General features: G+C 42.4%; 4 protein-coding genes across 4 annotated transcripts; 2 read left to right on the forward strand and 2 right to left on the reverse strand.

The window, feature by feature from the left end:
- Positions 1–386: 386 nt before the first annotated feature.
- On the forward strand, positions 387–1613 carry AK88_04610 (uncharacterized protein; the record flags this gene model as incomplete). Its single annotated transcript, XM_012482220.1, has 2 exons — positions 387–398; positions 621–1613. The coding sequence occupies 2 exons, from the start codon at positions 387–389 to the stop codon at positions 1611–1613; spliced, it is 1005 nt and encodes a 334-aa protein (XP_012337643.1).
- Positions 1614–2150: 537 nt separating this feature from the next.
- Positions 2151–3856, reverse strand: AK88_04611 (uncharacterized protein; the record flags this gene model as incomplete). The annotated part of the gene is made up of 3 exons (XM_012482221.1): positions 2151–2215; positions 2738–3533; positions 3755–3856. 3 exons carry the CDS (start codon positions 3854–3856, stop codon positions 2151–2153), a joined length of 963 nt encoding a protein of 320 aa, XP_012337644.1.
- Positions 3857–5522: 1666 nt separating this feature from the next.
- AK88_04612 (uncharacterized protein) lies at positions 5523–8126 on the forward strand (the record flags this gene model as incomplete). The annotated part of the gene is made up of 3 exons (XM_012482222.1): positions 5523–5618; positions 5878–7071; positions 7248–8126. 3 exons carry the CDS (start codon positions 5523–5525, stop codon positions 8124–8126), a joined length of 2169 nt encoding a protein of 722 aa, XP_012337645.1.
- Positions 8127–9028: 902 nt separating this feature from the next.
- Positions 9029–10000, reverse strand: AK88_04613 (uncharacterized protein; the record flags this gene model as incomplete). The annotated part of the gene is made up of 1 exon (XM_012482223.1): positions 9029–10000. One exon carries the CDS (start codon positions 9998–10000, stop codon positions 9029–9031), a length of 972 nt encoding a protein of 323 aa, XP_012337646.1.
- Between the last annotated feature and the right edge of the window lie 645 nt (positions 10001–10645).

Below are 10645 nucleotides of genomic sequence, written 5' to 3' on the forward strand. Positions count from 1 at the left end.
AACAATAATATGGTGCATACATGTATAAAAAAAAAAATGCAAGAACAATAATATGGTGCATACATGTATAAAAAAAAAAATGCAAGAACAATTCTATATAATGCTTGCAATATGTGAAAAAAAAAAAAAAAAATAACAATTCGCTAACCCATAACATATAAAAAAAAGAAAACATAATCCTTATAATCCTTGCATTATATATAGAAAAAAGAAAAATCGTATAATTTATACATACATAAAGGAAAAAGAATAATGATAGAATCCACATATAATTGTGGGCAAGAAAAATAATAACATAATCCTGTCATATAAATAAAAAAGAGATATATCGCCATTTTGAAACGTTTTTACGCTAAGAGCCACAAGAAAGAAAAAAAAGAAGCAAAATGATATTCCCTGTGAAGCGTTCTATACTTATTTTTGTTTTGTGCTCCTGGCAATGTCTGCACCACGTATGATAAGAGTTACTACATTTTAAGAACTGTCGCATCCATTGTGAATGATGTTTATCCTATTTGCTGAGAATGGAGAATCCCTTTTCTGCTTTTTTTTAAGTGTTTTATATTAATGCTTGGGTACTGTATAATTCTTGAATGAATCCTTCCCTTTTTACATGTTAGGTGACTGAACTAGGTGCACCGTGGGATCATGTAACTGGTCAAAATTACAACTTATGGGTGAGGATTAGCAGATCATTGAACGGGTACGAACAGACTGATATAGAAACACTGAAGCAGAATAATATTATGCTAAGGGAAAAATTAATGGGTTTAATAAATGGAGAATACAAAGAATTAATGAACCGATGCAATGCTCTGATAAACAGCGAAAACGGAGGACTCGATGCGAAGAACGCATCATACCAGAACTTTCTAGAGAATCTTTCCGATGTAACAAAACCTAATGATAGCTCTAGCTCACGATCTAGAAACCGTAGTCCCCGCGACAGTTCGAAGAAGAAATCGAAAAGTACGATGGATCGTGGTAACGTGGACAAATCCAACGAGTCTTTAAACTTGAATAATTTTGATGAGGATCAAGGCAAGGAAAAGTTTGGTGGATCATCGATTTTTGGCAGCACGGAGAGTCTATTTGAAGAACGAGCCGATGATGGTGACGATATTAATCAGGAAGATAGAGGCAGAATTGGTGAATCATCAAAATATGGTAATAAGCATGGAAGATTCTCTATTAGAGCGAGAGGTGATATGGATGATGAAGTTCGCCATTACATAAATAACTTACAACAGCAGTATAAATTTTGCGACAGTCGCAGTGGAGGTTTTTTTAAGAACACCGCTTTGGGTAAAATGTTTAGAAGATTAAATTTTAAGCTTAAATTAAAGATGTTACGATACATAAGGAATAAGGCACAGAATGGAAACATAAAAGTAAAGCCCGGGAGACTTTTTAATGCATGGGTTCGTACTGTAATTGCGAATAACCGATGGATGCCGAGTGCTATGGTTCCTTTTTTTTATTATATATCAATAGTGTGTTCTGTTCCCTACATTGGCAATTCATTGGGAGCCATCTTGTACATAATTACAGGTATAGTAGGTGTAGGAATTATGGCCCTGATGGTGATATTCCATTTCTTCATTCGCAAGTGAGGATTAGGAGTGGTGTTTAAGATGTTGAAGTACCAAACATCCTCAAAAAAAGAACCACAGACATGGCATATTTGAGAACGTGTGAGGAATGAAATTATTTCACTTCTGATAGACAATTTCGATGTTATGGTATGATTTTGTCTATTTATTAGATCCACCTTGCTATTCTACTCCGTACTATTTGTACGATAGGATTTATTCATATTTGTAACATTTATCGTACAATTCTTTTGTGAATTATAATATCGTTTATATCTTTACAACATATAGTTTGCGCATATACAATGCTGTTTGTTTATGTAATTAGTTTTTAGTTGATATTTTGAGGGGGAAACGCACTTTTAAAAATGTGTGTACTCCTTTATTCTATATATATATATATGTGTATATGTGTATATGTGTACATATGTACATAAATATATAAATACATACATACATTTTTATATTTATATCTCATAATCGTTTACAACATACATATAGCATATATTATATTATAGTTACCATGGATACATTGTGCATCCAGTAGCTTTAACAAATTCAACAGTGTTGTTTTTTTTTGTACTTTGGACAATTTTCTGCCACATTCATAACTCTTTTCGATACTGTAATTATTTGCAGTGCAATACCAGCTCGCGCGACAACAGTACACGCTAATATACAAACAGGTGCAGAGGCGCCAATACACATTGTAGGAGCTACTGTAACGACAACACCGTCACCCGTTACGACAGCACTGCTCATGGCAGCACGAAGTTGTTCTTTTTACTGTTCAAAGCTTCTGTAACAAACTATCCGCATATAATCCCCTTATATGCATAAATTCCGTACACACTCAGCACTCATACCCGTCGCGCTATTGCTACCGATGGTCACTCATCGCCGCTACCATCGTGGCCGCCGCTGTGCTCATCGCTCAACCGAAGTGGGGCATCGACGTGGGGCAGTGAAGAAGATGCGCTGTGCTGTTCCCCCCCGCGTGTGCGTTGTTGTAGCCGTTGTGTTGTTGTGGCAGTTGCGTTGTTGTGGCGGCATCCATGTTCGGCGGTATGGGCCGTATCCGGCCGTATGGATAGTGGTCGTATATTCGTATTCGGCGTATTCGTGCTTTCTCCGATCGGTCTTACCTATCGGTCCGTGTTTTGCTGCCGATTTAGGGGATTGTGGTTTGCCTGATGTGTGGCGGTTTTCAGTGGCGGCTGAGGCCAGTACTGTCGCTGAGCTCTCTTTCTTTATCTCCTTTACCATTCTCCTTTTCTCCTGTTCCGACATATCTTTGCCTGTCTCCAGGAGTTCATGCACCTCTCTCGCACTACCATCGTCAAACATCCGTATAATATGTACCTTGGGCTCATCTTGCACATTCCCCTGCGGATTTTCCCTCCTACCAAAATTTCCCGCTGCACATATTTCTCCCCTCGTCCCACCCGCAATAGTCCCCGGCCAATTTGTACGTCTCCATTGCCTTATCCATGCTGCCATCGTTAGCCCAATGAGTTTACCCCCTATTCTTATGTTATTATAATTAAAATCTTCGCACATCTTGCTCCCGTCCTCCCATTGTAACATGTCTCTCCATATTTTCATGCTACTTGAAACAGTATCAATAATCTTAACATGATTACAATTGCGCCCAAAAAGTTCTATCAAAATGACATTCCCCAATATACACCTCACATAATCTTCAAAATCATTTCCCTTCTTTATTTTATTCCTCCTTTCCCATGCACCTCCTACATTGTCTATGCCGTCCATGAACAAAAATATATTCACTATGCTAAGGCAAATAATCTTTTGCATGCGTACTTTCATGCCGTTCCCTGGGAAACTGACGTCACACACTGGTGCGTTGTACACATTTTTTGTCCTTATGTTCCCGCTAAATTTCTTGAATATGCCTTCTATGTCATTCCATACAGTATCCTATAAGTATAATAATGCACACGTGCACACATGAAGTCCTCCATTCCTTCCTTCTGGGAAAATTAATTATATTCTGTGTATGTACTGCACATGTCTAGGACTATAATACTCTTTAGGTTCATATATTTAGGTGAGCCATATATTTTCCTACGTGGCTGCCAGGTAGCAAGTAACAACAGTATATGTATATACTCCGGCACCTCCTAACCCCCACAACTTACACTGAAACTGCCAGACCCAGTATCGGTGTCGTCCTGATCGGACCGTAGATGCCTCTTTATGACATACTCTGCCAACAAATGCGCAAATTGCTGTGTACTCATGTTGTAACTTCTATAGGATACAATTCTGATGTCTTCTTCAATATTAAATATAAATACCCGTCTTCTAACGACCCCTACTTATGGTGTTCACGGCCTTCCACTTACTCTTCCTGCTAGTGCTAGTATATACAAGCCCATATGTTCCTATGTATTCACGAGTGGCACATTATACTACTACTCTGTGCTGAATAACATACATTGCACATTAAGGAAAAAGTAGAAAAAGTACATAAAGAGCAAAATAAAAAAATAACAGTATTCTCCTATTAATATGATGCATGCGCAAGTATCCACACGCATACATTAATTAGTATACTACGTAAACGCAAAAAAGAAAAAATAAGTACACTACAAGCTCAAATAAAAAAAAACAGGCAAGGAAAAAATAGAAAAAAGTACTACTACTACTACCTACGCACGCAACACGCGTCATGAATACCCCCGCCCCCGCCCTTTCTACACCGGTCTCCACTAAACGCCTTCACACAATGTGTCTCTCTGTGCGTACACTAAACCCCTTGTACACTAAAACCGCAGTATGACAACATCAAATTCTTCTTCCGTCGTACACTCGGACAATCCGTGTATCCGGCCACGTTTGCTCGGAGAGACAATCTCTCGTGCTTCATACACGCGGTCGCGTTACGCGGACAATCTCCGTTTACCCGGCCGCGTTGGTCGACGCGTGTGCTCGGACAGGCACTCTCCTCCTTCTTACACTCGGACAATCGCCTTTATCCGGCCGCGTTGGTCGAATCGCTTCACTCGGAGACACAATCCTCCTCCTTCTTACGAGGACGCGGCAACGACGGCAGTATAATTGATGTTGTTGTTATACTGTGGTTTTGAGGTGTACTCACAGAGACAGTGTGTGTGAAGGCGTTTAGTGGACAACTGTGTACAAAGCGGGGCGGGGGGTGAATATTCATGACGTGTTGCGTGTGGACGGTAGTGTAGTAGTACTTTTTTCCCCCCTTTCTTTGACAGCACCAACACGGCGGCAGCCGCACGCACAAGCCTTGACGCGAGACACGTTGGCGCAGACGGCGTCACGGACAAGCGTTGACGCAGAATCGTTGACAGAGAAGCGTGCACGGAGCAGCGTTGACGGGAGAGGCGTTGACGGATAGACGGCGTGACGGAAGAGGCGTTGACGGAGACGGGGTGACGGAGAACGCGTTGACTGGAGAGGCGTTGACTGGAGAGGCGTTGACGGGAGAAACTTTGACGGAGACGGGGTGACTCGGAGAGGCGTTGACAGAGAGGCGTTGACGGGGACAAGCGTTGACGGCGACTGGGGTGACGGAGAAGCGTTGACGGAGAACGCCGTGACGGAGAATCGTACACGGAGACGGGGTGACGCGGACAGACGTTGACGGAGAAGGCGTTGACGGAGACGGTGTGACGGAGAAGGCGTTGACGCAGACAGCGTGACGGAGAACGGGGTGACGTACAGGCGTTGACGGAGAGAAGCGTTGACGGAGAAGCGTTGACGGAAGAGGCGTTGACGGGAGCGGCGTTGACGGAGAGGCGTTGACGGACGACGGGGTGTGTGTATATTTTTTTTTTTTTTGTTCTTGTTGTGGTTAATGAGCGGTGTGTAGTAGTAGTAGTAGTAGTAGTAGGTGTACTTTTTTTTTTAACAAGGGAATAAAAAGTGTTCAATATGAGTCACGACTATGAAAAATGGAAACGGGTGTTTGTAGCAGCATGGGGAGATTATGTAAAAGTATGGAGGTTACAGGGCGGACAGAATTATTGGGTAAGTACAATAGTACGCGCGGTTCAAGAGACAGAGGAATATTTCATTCTAAGGAAAAGATGTATACATTAGGAAGAGGGGCCTGTGAGTGTGCGTACACTGTTTATATGCATATCATAGCGTAAAGAACATCTTGTAGGAGAAGCTAAAGTAGACACAGCGTACATGATTTTGAGCAGAATATTAATTGATCTAGTGTAATTGACGAGAGAACAGGTGTGAGGAATATACATACATGTATGAATTGTTCCACCTGCAGCACAAGACATTCCAGGATGTTGATAGTATCTTCAATGAATTAACCGAGGTCATTGGCAAGAGGAATGGTTGGAACGCTGCTATATGTGGAGGCTTATATAATGCTTCCACGGATAAAGGATGCGCAATGAGGTGTCCAGGAATTGTAAGCCTTTTACTATACATGAGAGGGTATTATTATGCACCAGACAATTGGGAAAAGAACGATGTACATGCAAGGAGCGCTGAGGGCTTTAAGAAATATTTGCAGTGTATATTAGCAACAGAAGCTATATTACAGCTGTATGGCAAGAGTAATGAGCACCTCGAAGTAGTTCAGACAATTTCAGAAGTATTAATAAATGGGGATGACACCTGGAAGAACGCGCTTGATGATGAAATATGTAAAGGGCGCGTCTATGGAAAATTCATATTCGGATCAGGTATCCTCGGGGAAAGCATCAGGCACCGCCTGAAAGAATTGGAGAATGAGTGGAAAGGGAGAGGAGGAAGAAGTAGACGCAAAGAATCAGGGAAATGTACATGGAATGATACGGTGCAGAGGGAGGAAGAACAACCGATAAGTAGTGACACCTGTGGTACAGAATTCAAGCCGGGGCAGGTAGATAAGGATACTGCGGACATACTGCAATTAATTGCAGTAAATACCACCCTGAGGGCAAAGGCTTTTAAGAGAATAATGCAAAACGTGTTTAATTGGAAAGGAAAATGTGACATGGGGAAAAAAATAAGGAACAGGATACAGCAAGGCATAAAGGATGTTGGTGCAACTGTAAACACGGGGAAAGCACCAAAGAAAGAAACTTCCAACACACCGGCTCGGAACCCTCCCACGGGGCGACCACGCCCTGGAACAGGACCAGGAAGAACACCAGAGCGAGGGCCCACGCAGTCGAAACCGCCGCATGCATCACTACCGAAGAACCCGACCGCCGCCGACGACCAGCTCGGTGCCAAGGCGAAACCCACGCCACCTGCCAAACCAGTAGCGGCGACACCGGTGGCAACCAAGACGACATCGGGCAGTGGCATGACGACGACATCATCTGGTGGTGGTGGTGGTAAGACTGGTCAGGGTGCTGCCGGAGGAGTAAGCAAGGGCAAGGGGAAGACGACGACCAAACAAGAGGATTGTCCATGGAAGACCATATTGCAAGAGCACAGGAAGCAAGTATACGTCCTGCAGAATTATGATGTAAGTTAAAGTAAAGCGAGACGGGACCAGAAAAACACACAGAGAAAATAAGGTGCATAAACAGAATGTACTTATAGCATATATATGAATTTGGGAGTATACATGTATGCGGACGCATAGAATATACGTGAAATATGAACACGCGCATTCATGTGTTCTCTATGTACAAAACACAGAGGGAAGACCTGGAAACCATGAACACGGCGTTGCATAATTTTATTGATTACATGGAACAGAACCACGAGCTCGTGGATGCGTTTGGTGCAAACTGTTATAATGCAGGTTGGGAGGATATCTCCTCAGATGGGCATTTTTACATGGGCCAAACAGTAGCAGATGTCGTACGGTGCAAACTCATGACGGGTGCATTAATGTACGCCAACGGTGACAACACACAAGAGAAGAAGGCGCACGGGGGAAGTACAGATATGAGTGAACTGGAAACGCAGCTGCGATGCGAGCTAGCGAATGCATTGGGGTATATACTGGAAAAGAAGTATTGTGCACATCAAACAGGACTTAAAAGGGGTATAAAGTATGCCCGGCACACAGTGAAAGCAATGGGGGGGATTGGCGGCATACAGGAACATAACAACGGTCCTGTAATGAACGGGGATTGTACGGAATGTGGATATAAAGTTACACACGGTTCAGTGAGAGTAGTACATGGAGAACTGGTAAACTTGCTAATAGAGGCAGGAAAAATAATGGACAAGATAGGACAGTTGGAACACAGTACGGATTGTAGCGAAAAGTGGGAGGACTATAAGTCAAGGCAACAGAGCACTGGTGGCACTAAAGTAGTGAACACCACACAATTCCCTGAAGTAAAAAAAAAGGAAAAGGAGATAATAAAGATAACGAAGGAAGCAGTTGAAGAAGTTAAAAAAAAAATAGACGAAGAACTTGAAAAAAAGAAAGGTAAGGATACGACTCGCAAGCATACGGATCATACGACCGCCACCGACTACGAACCCATACGGATGGACGACCACCACAACAACGCGCACGCGGCCACAACAGCACAGCACCCGACGTCGTTGAGCCGACAATAGCGGCCACAAGAGCAAGGCACACGGCTTCCCTGCCCCACTTCGCTCAACGTACAATTGCCGAGTGCAGGGACGACGAAGTGTAGACGTGGTGTGTGGCGGCCACCACGGGAGCGGTAGCCGCAGCGGTAGCGGAGAGGATAAGTGTAGAGTGTACGCAATTTATGGATATCAGGGGCTTATATGTGGATACTTTGCTCCACAATATTTGAGAGGCGGATAACGAAGAGGCGGTGTATACGTTGTTCTCGTGACAAGTGCTGTCACTGTAGATGATGTCATAGCGGAGCATGGTGTTTCTACACTGGATACGGTCGTAACGAAGGATAGTGTTGTCGTGGAAATAATTATAACTTTTGAGACATTTCTGACGTTCATCACAAATTGTTTGAGTTAGCAGAAAAATAAAACAACATTTTATACATTATGAAAGTACTTACTATTACATATCGCGCTCATGGTCATCATTATATATTACATATGGGACACAAAATACTTATGCATTATACACATATAAAAGTGAAGTAGGACATACTCTTTTTTTTCTCTAAAGTTTGTTTGCTTTCTTTTAACACCCATGAACAACTCATTATATCAATAAACAGCACAACATACACACGAACAACTATGTATATTCGGAAAAGTGTACGAACAAAAATTATAATGTACAAAATGGAACTGCAACATGCACGTTACAAAACTGTGAATGCACTGTATCATACCAATAGTACCGAATATCATACAGAAAAATGTCTGTCTCATACATGTGTAGAATCATACCACAACATTGATGTTGTTTACCAAAAGTAGAATAATGACGGTATTTCCGATTCGGCGGAGACCGTTGGTTTCATAGGTGTCTACGGTTTTTCGGATATCCCCCCCTTTTTAGGTGCTTTCGATTTTTAGGATTCTCCTGCCTTTTTAGGTGCTTCCTGTTTGTCGGGCGTCTCCGGTTTCTTAGGTGTTTCCCCGTTCTTAGGTGCGTCCTGCTTCTCGGGTATCTCCGGTTTCTTAGGTACTTCCGGTTTGTCCGATTCTCCGTCCGTTTTAGGTGTTTCCTGCTTCTTGGGTGTCTCTGGTTTCTTATGTGTTTCGGGTTTCTCAGGTGCTTCCGGTGTCTTAGGTGCTTCAGGTTTCTCAGATACCTCTGGTTTCTTAGGTACATTTGGTTTCTTGGGTACTGCACGCTTCTGCTCTCCCTCTGATGTAATTTTGTCCTTTAGAGCTTTCTTTGGCACTTTTGCTTTTCCCCTTCGGTAGTAGAAACGAATTAGCATGATCAGGAGCATAAATGCTATGCTTCCTGCAACTGAACCAAGGGATGGGGCAGGCGTCGGATCAGTCAGGGATCCGAATTTGATAATGAGCACTGCAATGTAGAAGCCGAGAACGGCCACTGTAGCGGGGATCCACCATTTATTCCTAGATATAGTTCGCGCTAGTGTACTACAAAGTCCCCTGGGTATCTCGGGCGTGTTTTCAACTTGTTCCTTCTTTTCTGAAGCTACTAATAACCCCTCTGTCCCAACTTTGGCCTTCGGTTTTCCGGAATCTGCACCCGTCGCAGTTGCCTTCACTGGGCCTGCACTAGGACCACCGGGACCTTTATGTTGCTCTGGTGTTTGCTTATCCGTTGCACTCTTCACCGCATTGCCTCCATGCTTCTTTTCCTCATGTTCACTTTGTACATTATGCTGTGGTGACTGCGGTAACGATCCTTCTGATGCAACATTCGTTGTTGGTTTACCAGACTTTCCTGGCTTTTGTCCCGATGCGACTTTTTTATCTTGACCCTTACCAGGACTGAGGAGTAATGTATTATTTGGTTGTGGTGGTGCTTGCATATCCAATTCAACCGTTAGTAATCTACGCATCCTGATACCGAGAGTGTCATGTTCCTTGGCCCAATGTTTCCATGATGTGCCGCATTCATTCGCCTAACATATAACAAACAAAAGCGGGAAGGATGTATTTGAGGGCGTTATGCAATGCACAGGTATTTACATAAAATAAGGGCAGAAAGAAGCGTTTTCAATTGTTAGGAGCATGAATAACATCATAATGATAGATGTAAATGCCCATTCTACGCAAGCGTTAATTATTGTGTCGTACGTTTTCGGGATGTTGCCAGGAGTACAAAATGAAGCTGAATATGGAAAGTTTGAGAGCGAACATCATTCTGTTCTTTGCTTTTGGTTTTGTTTCAGAATAAAAGTAGATTCCTAAGAACTATATTTCTTTGTACTTATAAAGAAGGGGATTATATGATTATTTTTATATCTATCTGTGTTGACACAGCGTGGCTATTCTTGTTTTTGTGCTTGTATTCGATAATTTATATGATTTGTTCTTTATATATACATGTATGATTCCTTCTTATTTTTTTTTCCTTCCTTTTTTACGATGCGCAAATATGATAGGATTGTCTCTTTGCTTTTTTTTTCTTTCTTTTTTTTTTTTTTATGATGTACAGTATCATTTGTGTGACTACCTTTTTTTCCTATTTTTTCCCAAATAAT

Source organism: Plasmodium fragile, assembly GCF_000956335.1.
Source record: "Plasmodium fragile strain nilgiri unplaced genomic scaffold supercont1.69, whole genome shotgun sequence".
NCBI lineage: Eukaryota > Apicomplexa > Aconoidasida > Haemosporida > Plasmodiidae > Plasmodium > Plasmodium fragile.